The sequence below is a fragment of the Scatophagus argus genome, chromosome 23 (genome assembly GCF_020382885.2).
Source record: "Scatophagus argus isolate fScaArg1 chromosome 23, fScaArg1.pri, whole genome shotgun sequence".
NCBI classification, from domain to species: domain Eukaryota; kingdom Metazoa; phylum Chordata; class Actinopteri; family Scatophagidae; genus Scatophagus; species Scatophagus argus.
The window spans coordinates 8,881,717-8,900,623 of record NC_058515.1 but is presented as its reverse complement, the minus strand read 5'-3'; the positions used below and the strand labels follow the sequence as shown (position 1 = coordinate 8,900,623).

The following is an 18,907-nucleotide window of genomic DNA, read 5'->3' as shown; positions in this document are numbered from 1 at the left end:
CAGCACTACTCAAACTCCAGAGCCAGACTAACAATATCATATTTCTCAAGTGCAAGCTTCAGTGATTGCCTTTGCTGTTATTGGAAGGCACACTTCATTTCCCTCCCCAACATTCAATTTCATAGAGGGATGAGAAAATGCTGCCTTTCCATGCTCCTTACGAAGATTTGACAACACTACATTATGCTCACTTTGCTGCCGCGTCGCTGCTCTCTCTTTTCTCTCCTCCTGCTCTCTTATTTAATAAACAGTGTGCTTGCTTGACTTACAGTAGGTTTCCACCTTGCCTTTGCTCAATGTGACGAGCAGCTGAATGGTGTCACAGTTAACAGGGGCGGCTGAGTTGTTCTGTTGTGACAACATTCGTTTGATGTAGAAGTGGTAGTCCTCGGCTGCCATGTTCTCCCCTTCTGCTCTTTCTCTTGTTCCTGCTCTGTCTGGATCTCACCGCTGTCACACGCTGCGGAAGCCAACTGGCATGACCTGAAAGTGTGACGGCGACATGCAAGCTGCCGTTTTCCTCTTCGTTGATAGCGGTCCAACACGCATGCATACACAAAGAGAAATTGCAGTCATTTTTCTTGATTAAAGAACTTTAATTGGCTCTCACTTATGTCTGAACTGGTGTCCCCGGATGCTGCAGTGGGTGTCAGTGAAGTATGAAAGATGCTACGTGTTTGTGCATGTGTGTGTCCCTCATTTTCATAAAATCGTGTGTTTTCATAAAACTTAGTCACACATAAACCCACCATATGTCCATGAATTTGCCGATGACTGTAGTTTTCAAAGTCAAGTATGCTGCTTAGACAGCTAGCATCTCTCACAGATACCCCAGTTTTCATCATAGATTGCATTTTGACTGTTCTGTCTAATCGTGATTTTGACTTGATTCTCTTGTAGACTTGATTCATTCAGTGAAAGATGCAAAATGTGCAGCCTTACTACTGTAATCATTTTCAGTCTAAAACATAATCTCAACCCTTGTCTGAAAATAAGAATGATAACATTTAATAACAGACAGGAAACTCTTCTCCTAGTGGTGAAATATTTTGTTCGGAAGTGCCATTAAAATTAATTAAAAGATTCACTTGTTAAAACCACCATGACTCACTCTGTAACTCTTCTGGCAGTGAGCTGGAGATACAGAAGTGGAAAGTGCCAACAGCCATGTATGGGATCAGAAAAAGGAAAACCACTCCGGGCGTCTTTGTCCTCTGTTTAAACAGTGCCACAGTGGGGTGGGGGATGGTGGGGGTTGGAGGGTGTAGTGTGGAAACAGGGGAAGAGGGGATAAGAGAGAAGAAGTTTCTCACAGCTGCCCAGCCTGAGGGCTAAAATATGAGGCGCGTTCCTCATCACAGCGTCACCAGCCATCCGTTCTTGCCTGTCATTATTTTACCTCTCACAGAGCACACACGCTGTCTCTCAGGCACACATATGCACACTAACACCACCGCACACTGTCTGTGCCGCCTTAATCTACTCTTAAACGCTGCCAAGATCAGATCCTCAGATGTAGCCAACTTAAAACACGATGGAAAAACACAGACTGCAAATTCGTGCTGTTTGTAAAGGAATGCAATTTTTGTTAAATTGTTAAAATACTGCATGATTGCACTGCCATATTAGAGGTATGACAGGCATTACAGTGGAAAAGTTCATAAATTAGTTAATGTTACCCAGGAGAGCTGCACTGATTAGCCAATTAATAGAATCATAGAAAAAATCTTTTGCCAACTATTTTGATCATTGATTTTGAAGCGGGGCGGCACGGTGGTGCAGTGGTTAGCACTGTCGCCTCATAGCAAGAGGGTTCCAGGTTCGAATCCCGGTCTGGGCCCTTCTATGTGGAGTTTGCATGTTCTCCCTGTGCCTGCGTGGGTTTTCTCCAGGTACTCCGGCTTCCTCCCACAATATCAGAAAGGTTAATTGGCTACTCTACATTGCCCCTAGGTGTGAGTGTGAGAGTGTGTGGTTGTTTGTCTTTGTGTGTTGGCCCTGCGATTGACTGGCGACCAGTCCAGGGTGAACCTCGCCTCTCGCCCATAGTCAGCTGGGATAGGCTCCAGCTCCCCTGCGACCCTGACCCTGAGCAGTGACGTGAAGAAAAAGACGTAATGCAAATTTGGGTAACATTAGCCAAGAATCTCATTGAAGAAAATGTGGGGATATGATAGAACAGGAAGTTTAGTCTGTCCATGTATAGATGAATGTCTGAGCTACATTATTGTATTTTCTGGAAATCCTTTTTTATTTGTCTCCTCTCCAAGATTACACATGCAAGCAAAAACCAAAGTGTACACTTGGCATATTTTTCCATAAATTGTTCATAAACAATGTAGGTTGCTTATTTTCACCAAACCCCCTGTATTGCCAGCATCAGTAAGAAGTTTAAAAGATGGCCTTGCATGATTTGATAGCTTCCAGTGGGTCTTCGCTATTAGGGATCGGTCCCCCCCCCCAAGATTTACAACAGTAGTCCTTTGGACCAAATTCAGTTGATTTTAATGGAATTGTCGTTATATATGTATCACTTGTTTAACTGAAAATGATTTTTGCTTCATCTGAGGAAGTTCAACTTGGATGATATTTGACATGGAAGACACAGTACTTGTCTAACCATAACTAAATAACTTAAGTTGCTTAGTTCAGTTATCATGTAAGAAAGTGCCCATGAGTTTTTGTAAGGGGTTGCTCTGAAGGTCACCGAAGAACAACCCATCTCACCGTCAAGAACTTGTTTGGTATGGTGAGTTTGGAGCACTGCAAAAGGTCTACACGTGGTCCATATCGATCAGTCACTCTGCACTCCTGTCCAAAAAGTGAAACTCCGCAGAGGCTCCCTCAAATGTCACAGTCAAGTTCAGTTTGCATTACCAGCAGTGTCACGATGCAGAAGAGATTCAGGGAGCTCTGCAAACATTGTGCTTCTGCCACTTTTATCTTTAAGCTCTACACGTCTGCAGAGATACCGGTTGTGCCGTGAACACTGCAGTCTAAGTCTTAAGTGCAGCTGAAACCTGAGTTTGACATTGCTGTAGCATCTCTTGTGTGAATTAGCAGAGAGCCGTTGGACACTTTGAGATGTAGTTTTACAGTGCAGTGTGTTGTATTGGGCTTTGTGGCAGCAACATATCCATCAAAAACTTTGGGCTCATGGGGAACCTAATGAGCCATCCGTCTTCACCTTTCACCTAAGGAAGGCTGTAACAAAGCCTACTAGCTTTTAAAATCAGTCACTGCAGCATTCTGTGAGAAATGTCTACCGAGAGCACAGTATAGAGTGCTCTCGGTAGACAGGAGAGCAGAGTATATGTAGAAAGTTCTGTATAGAACACAGACGTACTCAAATGCAGAGGACACGTGCGTTAAGTGCATTCAAACAGACAAACAGCATGTGATGCGTTAAATATTAAAAATGTAAAATATGACACACTCACCAACTGAGCGTGATGCTGAGGGAATACAACATAAGACACACACATAGAAGGAGGCTGTGTCTCTCCTACTTGGCTGTCATGAATATAGGTCTGCCAAAATGAGCAACAACACACACACACACACACACAAAAACACTGAAAATATTACGTAAGTTAGGATTGTCTGTGATTTGAACCTTAAGTTGCTGCACAGGCAGCTATTTAAATTGCATCAGTTCCTCTGATGTAAATGTGTATAGCCTTCAACTCCCTTAGAGCTTTTAGTCATTTATTTTGATTAGGGCTGTATTTATAAGATAAGTCTCTTAAGTAAGTCGCCTGGGAAGATGGGTTGGCGAGGATGGTGGTGGGGGAACAAAATGAAGTCTGTTTGATGATTATAAATTCCGAAATATCTGCTTGTCAATTAATTAGGCGCTTCCTGGGTATGTGTGTCCCTCTTTTCATTTATTGGGCCTGGCTCTTGGTGGACAAATACCCGCGGTGCACCCATTGTATGTCTAAGCCGTTGCGCACATGTCCGGCAGCTGGGGTTCTGAGAATAAAGATCCTTCAAAGGCGGACAGTTTTCAAGAGCATGCCTCTGTTTTCTTGTGCTGGCTGATTTCTTGAAGCAGCATATATGGCTGCTTGAAGGCTTAACTCTGCCGGTGTCTCGTTCTCAGAGACAAACAAGAACCAGAGAATGATGTGGACATGAAAAGATAGGTAGACTGAGAGGACCGAGCTTGAAGTGATGCTTCCATTATTTCTGCCTCTCACAGTGCAACAATACGTGCAGGAGGCTTATCTTGTTGAGGCTACTGTGGCCAGGTGAGCGTTGAGTCTTGTCACGAGGATATTGCTGGTTCTGTAGCAGATCAAACCAATGTTGACCAGAAAATGCTTTTCATATCAAAAATTGAACAAGAATCAAACATAGCTGGACAGATCCTTTAGCTTTTCCGTTCCAACATATGTTATTAGTCTGTATCCATGTTTTAAAGGAATTGTTTAGTAATTCCGCATACGTCGTATTATTTCTATCTATTTATCTGTCTTTCTGTCATCACTTTGGACATATTTTTTTATTTTGCATTTGTATTTAATAAAAAAAAAGAAAATTAGATACTGAATTACATGTTTCCTTTGAAGGCAGAACAAATTACTGTTAACTTGATGTTACAGGGAAAAACCACTGACAACGCAGAGCTGGGATCAGTGGAAATTCCCTTCTAGATGTCTAACTTGAGCTGACAAAACTTCATGGGTATAATGTTTGTAGATTATTATTTTAAAAGACTTTTCCAACTCAGTGACATGTTTTCTTTCTTTTTTTTTTTGTTTTTTTTGGAGTGACAATTTTCACATTTGTATTCAGTCCAATCTGTCAAAATATTCGGAACTGCAAATACTGCATGCGATGTCACAGTGATCTTAAGCAGGTTTTTGTTCTCCTCAGCGGTGGTGAGTCACATTGCATTTGGCGACGTCTCTCACTTGCACAGTTGAGTTTACAGTCTGGTTTCCAGTGAAGGGAAGAAAAAAAAAATGTCAGCGTGCGACAAGTCTTCACATCAGACCCATATTTCCTCTGCCCCACATTTGGGAATCTTGTCATATTAAGTCCTCCTCAGCATCATGAACACTCTGGAAAGAACTGATGCTTTGCACAATATTGATATTGTTTTTAGTTTCGGAGTAGAGAATGCACGGCTGTTATAACGTGCATTTTTCTAACCTCAGGTAGATTCCCCAACTAGAGATAAATATTTTGATATTCAGTTTATGAATATTTTCCCACCACAGCTTATCATTCAGCAATATTTACTCTAGGAAGGGTTTAGCGATTGTGTCCCAAAAACCTTCTGCAAGGTGAGCATTCGTTATGTGACTTTCTGAACGAATGTGGCATCTCAAAAAGAAAATTAAAGACCTAAGATTGTTTTGGCTCTGCCTCTTTTTCCCCTGTGACATAAAACTGAACACTAGCATCCAGGCATGTTGTCTTTCTTCATTAAACTGTCTTTCAAAGACTCCTGGGAGCCTGCTGGAACATAGAAAGGAATCTTGTATTTTGCAGCATCAAGCGCACAGTGTCTTTAATGTCTTCTGGGAGGAGCATATTAGAGACACGGACCTGATCTGAAATGATCTTTCCAAATCACTTTCGTTCTCTTTCACACGCACACACATACACACATGCTTTTGTTGTCACTCTATACATTAATGCAGGTGATATCCAAGGTGTTAGAAGTGTAAAGATCTTTGACCTTGTTTTCTGTCCCTCTCTGCTTCCATTATGTGCTTGTAGATCAAAGACACGCAAGACGCACCTGACAGTCTTGTGGGTGAAGATCCTCACTTAAAGGCAGTTGACAGAGGTAAGTTATTAAACCTTCTTGCTGTCCTCTCTGCCTCAGCTGCTCTTGTGGTCCCCCACTTATAATCCTTCCACATAAAACGACTTTACATGCCTGTATGTGCAAATACTAACACATATGTGACTTCATTTCTGGGATGAAATTAAACTTTTTATAGGATCACACATTTTAATAAAGCCCAGACTTTGCATGTGCCCCTGATATAAGGGGTTTGTTTGTTTTTTGTTTTGCTTGAAGATGACTACATATGATTTTATTAAGGTACCCATGATGCGTCAGCGTAGAATATTTGTATAGTCGCAGTCAGTTTACAGAATTTGCAGTACTTGCCTACACACACGCCTACGCGGTCAAAGACGCTCACCTAAGAGGGAGCGTACAGTCCAGTCACACAGAAATAATAATGTTGTTGGTGTGGTATGAAACATGAATATGAGCACAACAAGCGTGCAGTAAAAGGTATTTTCTGACTTTGCAGGACACCAGAATTACTACAAATAAAATCTCAAAATGTGGGCTGAAGCAGTAGACAACAAAATGAACCAGGGTTACAATTTTGGCAGCAACTGATATTAGAGTTCAGTGTTTGACTTTGACAGTGTTGAAAAACTATAACAAGTCAGTTTGACATTCACAGAGACATTTTGGCAGCTGTTTTGCAACAGCATGATTCAGGTTTAATGCAATTCCGCCAAGTCTTTCATGATTGATTTGATGTGCGTCATTTTGATGCTTTTTCCCTTCCTGGTTGATTAGATGATTCGCAGAAAATCAACAATACCGGCAATTCGAATTTGAAGTTTTTCTTTTGGAAAATTTGCCATGAAGACGTACCACACAAATGTAAAATATCTTCCCTTCGTTTCATAATGTGATTAACTGAACACTTTGCATAACCATCAGTCAAAAAGAACTTCCAATCTAAAAACATTTGGAAGATGCTGTATATGTGCGTAAGCATAGCCAGAAGCTTGGATGTTGTCTGAAAATAACAAACAGATTATCCATGAATAAGAGAGCTCTGTTTGCAGTGCATCTATTCCTTTGGCCATACTTCCAAACAAATCGGTGTGTGTAACAAGTGTAGACGTGTGGCTGATGTGGAAGACTGTTTGTGTGTCTTGTGTTTTGCTTTCAAGGTGACGTAGCTAGTTTATTCCCTGTTCACACCACGAGCACATTATCCTTCTCCAGCTGCTGCGAGGAGACAGGCCCAGGTATTTATGGCTAGCATAAAAAGTGTGTGCATTCCCTGTCACCGTGCAGCTCGAGATTTACAGCGCATTTGACAAACACACTGAATTTAAAAAAAAGGAGTGTTCAATTTGTATAGGAGTTTAGAGCCTGTCTGTTGTGTGTGCTCCCAACGGATTCAACTGTTAGTACATGTGTGTGCGTGCGTCTTGCTGTCTGTGCACGCCTCCTGCTGTGTGAGAATGTGTTTATCTGTCTGCCTTGTGTGCGTATGCGTGCATGTCTGTACGCCTGTGTGTGTTTCTGTGTGCGCGAGCAAGCCTGTGTGTGTTTTTCTGTGTGTGCGCGCGCACACCGAGCCCGCCTGCTCTGAAACACCAGCAACAGATAACAGATGGTCCCCCTGCATTAGAAGTGTTTTATTTCCCTGCGGAAGCCAGATATGTCAAAAATAAGCATGTGCAACATTAGTCATTTGGAATATTCATGCCCCTGCCGTCCGATGGTTTCCTTTTCACAGCCAAAATACCACCAGCCCAATTCTCCTAAGGAAGTGAGGGAAAGAAGGGGGTGGTGTGGTGGTGGATGGGGGGGCAGTCATCAGCCGAACTGATGGACGGGGGAAAGGACTGAGGCCTACATGCGGCTTTAATGGAGGATTTTTTCCTCTCCTGGTCGGTTCTTTAGCGTGCCAGGGCTGTAATTAAAAAGGGGCTAGAGTGTGTAGAAGTGTTCATATTAAGAAACACATCCCCCAACCCCATTAGACACAGTGATGTGAATATGCACACATGTCCATATGCCTGCCTGACTGCCTACATGTACACACACACACACACACACACAAAATACTAATTTGCACCCACATCGTATAACCTCATCCAGAAGATCAGACTTCGTTTGCATTCCTTCATAGACTCATCTCTGAGTCCTCCTCCTCTCCTCTCCTACTACTTATCTTCCTATTTCTCCTCTCCACCTCCATCTACTCAACTATCTCAATTCTCTGTGGCTTCAGTCTCTTTAATCTCCACCTCCTCTCCTCCCAGGCTTTCTACCCCCATCTCCCGCCATTGAGTGAGGCTGCCATCCTTGTCCTTGGTGGCGGACATGGGCATGCATCATTATCAGGCCTGATTAACCGTCCACGTAGTTGGCAGCCTGGACTCCACCAGGGGCCAATGGCATGGTTTTTCCTCCCGCCAAAAACATGAATTTTGAGCGGCACTTTCTCACTCGCAATGGTCCCTCATGATCAGGGTTAATTCGTGGCAGCATGCGTGAATGGTGTAGAAAGAAGAGAGGAGGAAGAAAAGGAGGAGGAAAAGCTACCAAACAGTAGTGCACTGCTTATCGCAGAAATGCAATATGATTTATTCAGGAATATGCAAATCCAACAATCACTGTGCCTTGTTTACCGAAGGGACCTGCTGATTCAGAGTCTGAAAGGGAGCGAGCGAGCGAGAGAGGGAGAGAGAAACAATCCCAACCGTAGAAGCCATCCTACAGTTCATACACTAAGGCAGCTACTAGCAACTAAATCAGTGGTTTTCTTTGGAACCAGGAAATGAGGGGTGTCGGACAATTTTTTGGTTGTTTCACAGCTTCAGAGACCTTTATATTTATTCTGGTGGAGCCGAATTGTTGATGTAAGAAAGGTTATACACAGTAAATGTCTTATAGTACATAAATGCAATACATTACAAAGCGTTATATGGAACACTTGGATTCAAACTGTGCCCACATTGATCACACATAAAGGTTTTGATAGTTGGTATGTAAAGGGAAGCTGGGATTATTATTATTATTAGTTCCAGTAATTTATATCCGGATTTTGTCCAAATTAAACAGTGTTTTATTCCAGTAAAGTCCTTGTACTTGTGCTCGTGTTTAGATGACATTTATCATTTGGAAAAGCTGCCTTCTTTTGTAGCCTTAGCATGAATATAGAAACAAGTAATAGATAGCAGAAGAGCAGATATACAACATGGTGACAAAAGCAGCAACAGGCTTATCTTAGGAGTAAAGAGTTAATGTGTCAATAATACCCTGTTTCTGTTTTCCTGCTTTTGGGTCAAACAGTCAGACAAGCACAAGTAAATATACCACACATACCACAAATGTGTGAGTATTTGCCTGCATGTCAACTATGTGAGTAAATGTGCCATTTAGACTCGACAGCTGACTTTAACGACTTCATTATCGTGTTACCTTTGCTGTAGTCGTGCCCCATTTTCCTGTTCTCAGTTGTGATCATGCACACCTACTGCTAGAAAATAATTATTAAATCTACTTAATCTGTCTCTTCACAGGGGATTCACTATTTTGTAAGACATTGACCCGTGGGTACTTGTCTAACATTGTAGGATCCCTGGAAGGTGTACAAAAATCCAAGGTGTTGTAAGCTGATAAGAGTTTTTACCATGCTATGGAGGGCTACAGGGAAATCCAATGATTGTTCAACTAACATGTACGAATCAGAATCCTTGAAGGAGTTTTCAGCACTAGTGGATAAGCTACTGTAATACTGTGCAGCTTGCCTAAAGTAAGAAGAGTAAAGGTTTTCTCTGACCATGGGAGATCTGATATTTGACATACTGTAGCAAAGTAGAATGTGCAGAAATTTAAAAAATTGGCCATGTACTGTGAATAAAATGCAGTATATCATGTGCAACTGTGCAGTTCAGGATGAAGAGATTTGAATTTGATTTGATTTGATATTCTGTTTGCATTGGTAAGTAAAAAGTGCACAGTCTTGCATGTCACATTCAATTTTTACTCTTCATCCTCTTTGGTTTGGTGAAATGGGTGTGAGTTGCAGCCAATTTCCTGACTCTCTGCTGCGAGCCCAATTAACGCTGTTGTACAGAATTGATTTCTCTGCACTATATTGCATGTACTTTTCCAGGTGAGTCCCTACAGCTAGCGCAAGTGTATGGAAGACAACAATTATCCCCTCTAGCAGAATCTCTGAGGCCACACAAAAGAGAGCAGAGCTCAGAAAATTGATCTCTTCAGGCTTGGGAGCCGTTGTGCGGATGAGCAGACAAAAGCAGTCACAGCTTGGTGATATCTTCAAGCTGTAATGTGCAACTTTTTGATATCAAAACCCAATAATTACATTCTTGCAACTTTTTTTTTTTTTTTTCAACTTATTCTCGCCGTAACATCAAGCAAAGAGATGTGGCCCCCAGGGTAGGGCATAATAAAGAGCTTATATAATCGATATTGTCGGGTAGGGACTTTGGGACCTTTGGCACATCAGTCTGAAATTGCCTGAATCGGGCAATTTGATGCTTTTGCAAGACATATCTTTTGTAGCAGCCATGGTCGTGAAATAGGTTGCTTCTGAGCACTGGCGACCATAGCAACAACACTAATTGCATGAATAAAAATTGTAAATCCAGTTAAAACAGGCAGACATTAACATTGTAGTTTTTTTCAGTGTGTGTTTTGGTTCCGTGGATGTTGTCGCCTTAGCTGTTTTAAGATAAATCCCTCAGTTTTTGGGCATGATCTTGACTGTTTGAAGCAAAAGAGATGGGGCTAGAACTGTATTTACTTAAAAAAAAAATCCCCAACAATAATAATATTATTTGTGCCTTTCAATTAATAGATATTAAATCTGTTTTGGCATACATCCCAACTCTCAGCACAGCTCTGCATCAGGCATGAAATACAATACATTATGTGAGACAAAGTTTTAACTTCCGACAGTATTAGACCTCATTCGGTACATCTTTAGGTACGTCTTTACTTTCACGATGACATTGTGAAGATTATTATCATTGTTGCACTTGTACATTTAAAAGAAAAAAAAAACATGAGAGGTGTAATCAAATAGTGAACAAAGAACCTCCAGGTATGTCCAGCTTTAATATGCTTTAATCAGTGATGAGCAGAAGGCTTTGTTTGGCTTCTGTAAGGAGAGTGGGCAATCCCTCTGTGCATTCTCATGATTTTCTGATTTGTGAAAGCATTTTTTTCAACAGAAATTTACTACATTTTTTTAATACTCAGTAAACCACAGGGATACTTTATTTGTATTTATTGATTTTTAAGGAGAAATGCTGCCTAGGCTGTTCTCAGATAGTCTCTAGTCTTCAAAAGCAACGCTTTCTCTGGTAATATATGTAATATTGAAATAGATATAAATGTATGAATACACAGATAGTTCACATAGGTGTGTGTACACAGTTAATATTGGATTGTATACCCTAAAGTATGCGCATCAATGTTTTCTTAATAAATTACACCAATTTAAACATTCTGAACTTGCTTTACAAGCATTTACAAACCTTATCACAAATAGATGGTAATAAGGTATTTCTCACAGTGAGCATCACATCTCAGCCCATTTCCATGTTATGTAGTTCCATGTATATATAGTCAAGTATACTTGATAGTTGTGTGAAAATTTGTGGTTGTCCAGAGGGGAAGAGTACGACCACAAAAATAACAACTGAATGCTGAGTTTCAGAGTGAAAATCTTTTTGGATGGAGGGAATCTATTTACACAGGCTTCCCAAACACTGCAGTGTAATTAGCTATGTTAAACTGTAAGCAGACAGGGATCCTTATTACTTAGCAAATAGAAAATCACATTCACTCATTTATACCCTTAGATTTTCCACCCATGCAAATACTTCTGCTTGTCTGTTCTGTGAATAACTGAAGTTCCTTTTCTTTCAAGTCTTCATCCTGCAACTTAAATGACTAAAAGATTTTCACATTTTTCCTGGCAATGTATGTCATATCAACAATGTGACGCTAATCTGCTGGAATACGCCCTCTGCAAAGCTATTTTTGCCACACGCATGTTGCCTGAGAGGTCAGCAGCATAGCAGGGTTCTTGCTAGGTTGAATTGGTTGGAGGCAGAAGTTAATTTCCAACTCAACAGAGATAAATGACTTTGTTTTGACCTACTCGCTGGTACAACAAAGAATTTGTACTTTGTACAGCAGACAGACACAGCAGATATCTGTGATTTAAGAGGTGATGTTTATTGTTTGCAGTTTGAAATTATTTGCTAACAGTGATTAGACCAATTTGGCTGCGTTTTGTTCTGCCGTGCTCAGATAAAACTACACTTTTCTTGTCTGATTTTTTTCAACTCTACACAGAGCCCAATGGCACCGAAAACACAAAGAAAATAAACATAGCTTGCTATTAATGAGTCAGTTTACATGCACACTAATGCTTAAATGTGATCGAATTGATATTTCAGCTTGGAGCTGCAGCAGTATACCAGTTTCACTGTATGCTGTGGTATGGAAAGTGACAGTTATCATAGAATGTACATAAGCTTGTCACCTGTACTAAATTCTACCATATTAAATCAAGTTTATATCAAGTTTAGTGTCTGTTGGGATCTAATCCTTGTAAGATCATAATAAGCGGTTTGCGTTTTAGTTTTTGGTTGACTCTAAATTCTTCTTAAATATGCACTTCATGGCTACATAGGTGAAGTGGGGCTGAAAAGCTGAGGCTGAATCTACATGTAACCTTTTTAGAAAAAGATGTTGCGTCCATTAAAGTTTCCTCAGTTTTGTCAGTTTTTTCACTCCAAGTGTGTGCATAGCTTTGCTGAAGACCTATTCCTGCTTCGTAAACAAAGAGCAAGATGGTTCTTTGTATTCTTCCATACAGGCAATATGAGAATTCGCATCAAATGATTTGGAGTAACTCGAAAGCTTGTGTTGTTACATAACATAATAGAACATTCAACACCATCAAAATGCCAAATTTAGATACAATTTAGGGAAGAAAAATTACAAACTGAACTCCATTTCCTTAAAGGCTTATTATAGATATACTCAGTATGTCAGTTTTTTCGATATCAAACTATTCAAAAATGACAGAAGCCATTTTTGAATAGTTTTAGTTCCAGCTTTGCTCAGTCTTTTTTCTGGCAGACATTGATAAGCTACAATAAAATATTTTAAGCTCTTTATTAAGAAAAAGTGTGCAATAATAACTGAGCACAATTTTTGACCATTTTGTAATTTCTCTTTCTGCTATATCAGTACTGTGTCATTTAACATCTAAAAGTTCTTAAAGCTGCAGTCACAAATTTGAACACAAGGCAGCTCTCTAGATTCGGCAATGATGCTGCAACCTGCCCTAAGGCCTTTAAAATTTCAGCTCATGTTTTGCTTTAGTGGTGAATATTCCCAAACAATAAATCAAATTAGCACAAGCCAAATGACACACAGTAAACCTGAGGCTTTCGGGAACCCTCAGGGGTGTGAAAGCTGTGACATGTACAGTTGCTTACCTCTGCTGATTGGTAAGCCAGCCCTGCAGGTTGCAAGCATAAACATGAGGCACTCTTTCCCTTGAAAATAACATCTAAAGTAGTAAATGTAAGATAGCAATCCAAGAATTTTCCATTTTCACATCCTCAGTGGAATTAGCTCCCCTCATCCTTGTGTCTGTCCTCTTGTATATTGTGAAAGCCAGTTATCTGATAGGCTGCACTCCTGTATATGTCTGGCTATATTTAATGCAGAGGTTGCACACGCTGTAAGTGACCATTATGTTCTCAATTAACACTGCGTATTCTCCGTCACTGCTCATTGTGCTGTTTTTGCACTTATTAGGGGAACATACTTGAGGCTCACCTGCACAGTTCACCTTAAGCACACATTTGGCAGGTAATGAACTTGACGGAAGAGACGGCCTTAGCACGTTTCCTGCCGCAGATCATTGAGTGGCAACCCTGATGAATGCCACTGTGGCAGTTTGCATTGATTTGGTAGCAGTGGTCAAAAGATCAGCGTTATTGAATTATAACTGACCTAATTTCCTCTGGGCTCTTGAGGGTTTGACCATGCTGTATGATAGACGTCTGTTTTCTTTCTCTCAGGTCTGTTGAGCTCCCTTAGCAATGCAGACTGAAAAACTGATAGCATTGTGGCACAAACTGTGCAGTAACAGCAATCTTTCGAAGATCATTGCATGCCACATTGTGTGGGATGGGTCTAATAAAGTCTTCTTGCAAGCTGTAAAATATACATTTTCTACCACTGTTATATTCAGCTTCACCATCCAAGGCTTTCAAGTTCTGTTACAGTCTATCCTGGCAGCAGCTGATTGAAAAGCATTTCAAGAAACTGAAATTCTTCTAAAGTCCCATGTTGCTTTGAAAAACCGGGCTATTGGCAGATATGCTTATCATTAGATGTGCCTGTCAGATTTTATTGGAACAAATACTCATGCTTACTGAAGAATTAAAGAATTCAAGCATAGCACATCATGGAGACAGGTGGTGGCCAGCCTTGTAATGATACATAAAAAACATAAGTTATCTCCCACATGGGTTGTTGTTAACTGCGGGGTATATTTGGAAATTGTGCTTGTCTACATGCTTGGCTATGGATGGATTGTAGAGATGCTGACCATACTAAGACAATGCCCTCTTCTTCATGCTGTCTTTGGTCACCCTGTATTTGCAAACAGTATGTTCTCTGTTGTTTAAGTTGGTTTCTGCATTTTGCAAGAGCTGCAGTCTTATGGCCTCGAGAGATTTGATGGTTGGTCATACACAGAAAGACTTTCACGAGGAAGCGTGAGAGCAGCAGAAATACTCAGCCATGGGATTTACCTGTCAACTGCACTTAAGCATGTGGGATAACATACGCTAGACGCTGTGATAGTAAAAGAAGAGCTGACACGCCTTTCCTGTGATCTTCGGTCACATGTATGTTAGAGCCTCGCACCCTAAGTGGAAAATAAACTTGAATTAAGATGCGGTTGGGTGGATGTCTGAGTTCTGAAGCCCTCAGTGTCTTCAAAATCATTTTTCATGTCGGCTTATCATAGATATGTAAGCCAACATTTCAAGAAGTGCTCCACTCTTTGGATTACTTTGCATCATGGAATGAGTACAAATTAAATTATTATGTCTCGTCAAATTGCACAGATGTAATTGACATTTTCTGAGTCTGAGTGAGGTCTGAGTGTCTCTTTAAGGAGAAATCAGTTTTTCTGACAATGTAAGTCTGGATAATTAGAACATTATCAAGTGATTAAGATTAGAAATGTTTGTAAAAAACAAAGTAACAGTATGCTTAAACGTTACTGAAGGCCTCAGCTATTGCAGAAACTCCTGCAATGTCTCCTCACAAGTGAAAAAATGAACAATCTCATCTAACCTACAAGGAACAAAATGTAGCTCAGTATTAACATTTGAAATCTGCAGTTCTTTCCTCAGTTTCCGACTGCTGTGTCTAAAAGTACAGAGCAGAGTTTGGGGATTTAACTAAGCACAAGAACTCGGCTCAATTCCCAAAGCATCCGCCAACCACCCAACTGCACAGCACTTTTGGAAAATAGACACACAGGTAACTGATTTCTCCACTGACAATGCAACAGAAGAAAAGCTTGCTCTATCATTCCAACCATCTGGAAGTCTGGCTCAGACTTGAGGCTGATGTGTAACTTTTAATTGGAGAGACAGTGGTGGGAGGCAGAAGAGTAGGAAGGAATGATCCCAGTGGATAGACAGGCAGTGCCTGCTGCCAGATGGACAACCTGAGTTTGCTGGAGTGCACACCATTTCCTTCTCAGGCCAATGTGGTGTGTGTTCTGTTTCACAAGGAGCTTTTCCGAGAGTCATAGTTTGGCCCAAGACATCTTAAGTGCTGCTATTTTCACAGGACAGACTTAGGTAGGAGTAACGTTTAGCTTTTTTTCTTTTCGGAGGGCAGTTAAGTGTCAGTTGATTGTAATTGTTAATGTCAGTGTTGACAGTCTTCAAACTATAAGCTTCTGATTTATCCCTTTTAGCAGCTTCTAAGCCAGGCGATCCAACTTAAAAGTTCAAAAAGTTGTGATCTGTTAAACAGTCAAATATAAAATGTTTGTATGCAAAAATCCATTTTTATCATTCAAATTGGTTTTTTTTGTTTCGAGACAAGTTTTTTATTACACTGATAAGATGACTTACTGTTACTTAATTCAGTTATTGGCCTAATCAGTCTAGAACCAAGCTTAATCAGTGACTACTTTAATACAGCCAAAATTTATAATTATATGATCACAAAATGTATTAGTATGTTTTGTACATACATACAAATATATGTATGAGTTTTTATATACATTGTTTGCTCATCAAGCTGTTCTCCACAGGGAGTCAATAAACGTGCATAATTCCATTCAGTGGGTTGGGGCTGTTTGTTGAGAACCCACACTGAATATTTCTACTCTGAGTGCGCCAGTACTTGTCAACATAAGATGATGTGGCGAAATTAAAAAGAAGACCGTGGCTTCATCAGCTACCTGCAGAGCTGATGGATTTTGCAGTTGTTGCAATGACATTTGTGTGTAAGAGACAGACAGGGAGATTTGGGGATAGGTGTACTGGAAGTTTGTTGATATGCTCAGTAGAACATTTTTTCCCACAAAATTTCCCTTATTGTGAAACTGAATATAAACAAGCAGTTGTGCAGCAGCGACTGCCTTTGCTTTTATTCACTTGGAATGCAAAATATGTGCTATGCATGAGCTCCTACAAAAGTTGAAATGACAGATCCTGTGCTGGGCCACTATTCTGTGCGGTATTGGATCAACTTTCCCAGCAGTCTCGTCCTCCACCGTTTCAGCAGCAGTGTCTTCAGCACTGGGCAGAATTAGATCTACACAGACTGTTTGTGTTTTCTGTGTGGGCCATCTGATAGGAGGCTATAAAGGACGCCTTCGGGGCTCTCTCAGGAACGGGCGCTTGTTGCTTCAATACAGTTGACTGTCTGTTTAGCTTGTCTCACCTTTCTCTTTGCTGTGGGGAAGCCATACTTCATTCAGTAAAATCCCTATTTGTAAATCTTAGTGCTGACCTTTTGTGTGTGTTTTCCAGCTCAGTCATGCAGTTTGTCTTATTTGATTTATTTATTTATTTGCTGAATAGCTCCCAGTCAATGCACAAATTTGTGATTTTGTGATATTTAGTGCATAACACCAGTTCTGATATTATAATAAGAAACATAGTTTATACAGCAAAACACTGTTACAAAGTGCATTACACACAAAATGAAACCATAGCCAGACAAAGTTTAAACAATAAAAAGGTTATTTAAAACTAAGCAAAATGGAGCTAAATATAAGAAGAGAAAGTTAAATTATAGAGGTAAAGATGAAATTATTGCAATGTAAAGTAATTACAAAAATACGCATTGCAATTGCAAAAACTAAAAATGAATTGTTCATGTAGCCTTTCATAGTTGATTCCTATGTACCAAGACCTTCAGTTTTGCACTGGATGACATGATATTATACTTACTGGTACCTCAGATGTGTATTAATCCACAGCTGAAAATAGTCCCCAAAAGAATGCACCACTCGTGGTTTTAGCAGTGCCTGGCCTGGCTCAAGAGTTTGGGGAAGGATGGTCCAAGTGAAAATTTGAAATGTGTGTGTTGATGCCTTCCTCAGGATTCACCTGTGATCTCCTTCCTTTTCTCCATTTGCCAGCCTTCAGGCATATGTATGTTTTTCTTCATTTCACACCTCTATCACGCTGCATATTCATTTTTCACTACTATTGCCCCCCCCCCCCCCCCCCCCACACACACACACCTATCCACCCAACATCAAACCCCTTGACGTGGGAATTCAATTTGTACTGTGTGTTTCATTTCTGCTCAGATTTAGATTTATTTCATGTTGGCTGCTTTTAATTAACTCTCTGGATATGCATTGAGAGGGAGGGTGGTGAAAGAAGAGTGAGCGCATGAGAGACAGAGAGATAGATAAAAACTCCTCACATCCGCCAATGAGTTACACCGGCAATCATTTACCACTTAGACAGTAGTGCAGAAGCCCCCTGTTCGTTGCCCTGGCAACCGGTGCCTTGGTGATTGATTCGTTGCCAGTGTGGCATCGCTGCAGGGAATAGAGCGCATGAGCTTACCGTGCCCGCTACATCTTTCTAATTAAAATGGGATTACAGAGTCATTGCCGTTGTATGTTCAAACAAATGCAAGGCTGTGAAGGAAATCAATTTCAGTAAATGTCAGGGCTTTTAAATACAACTATGGATAAACAAATGTTAGCATGCTCAATGCACCCGTGTGCTCACTCTATGCACACTACACGTGCAGACGTGCCTCCATGCAATTTGCATGCTGGCGACTGACTGCAACAGTGCATCCCTCCATCCACGAGTCAAGCCTGATTGGCGGTGCATGAATCATGTTATGCAGCACAAATCACCAGACACAACAATTAGTTTACTTGTTGTTGTCTGCTAATCAGAAAATATTCTTCAAATTGGAGCTTAATATACATCTTAAATGAACAACCGTTTCTTAATTTAATTGGATTAGACAAGTCAATCATATCTGTGCAGTTTGTGCTGTTGTCTTTCAGACTAGTGTGTTATTGAGAGGCTAAATATTCTCCAATGCGCAGAGCTGAGACTTGATTACTTTACATTTTACAGTCACTGCTCACACTCGCACCAAGGGGATATTGTAACACACTGATATTATATGTCAAAACATGATCTTACATACATATGAATGAGAAATTAGTTCAGGATGCACTGGATGGTATAGCAGATAGGGGAATAACAAATAATGTAACACAGTGCAGTATTATTTTACAAATGCTGCAGGACGAGTGGAGCCACTTTGAATTACTTGTAATAAGATTTACTACATAGTTACATCTATAACAGTCTTCTGGTGCCATATTATTAAGGTCAATATGACTACAACTTTTTTTAAAGTACCATTCTTCGAGGTAATTGTGTTCTTGTGAATCACATTCTTCGGTCTGTAGTTCGTTATGTTCAGTGGGCTCTTGAAGCTATCGATGACCTTGGAGTGGCCCTTGAACTCCAAAGCATAAAAGAGCAGGAGACAGAGAGCGTTCAAGCCCGTGAATGAGCAACACTGGAAAGAGGGGAC

The 18,907-nt window shown here is 40.5% G+C and overlaps 1 protein-coding gene across 2 annotated transcripts in view; it reads left to right on the top strand.

Annotated features, from left to right (window-relative positions):
• Window positions 1-18,907, top strand: part of LOC124054209 (glucosidase 2 subunit beta-like) — a 109,703-nt gene that overhangs the window by 39,226 nt on the left and 51,570 nt on the right. For both annotated transcript variants that reach the window (XM_046379904.1, XM_046379905.1), the window contains exon 10: window positions 5,734-5,803. In XM_046379904.1, the coding sequence (XP_046235860.1) occupies window positions 5,734-5,803 (70 nt within the window). The remainder of the gene's footprint in view (window positions 1-5,733; window positions 5,804-18,907) is intronic.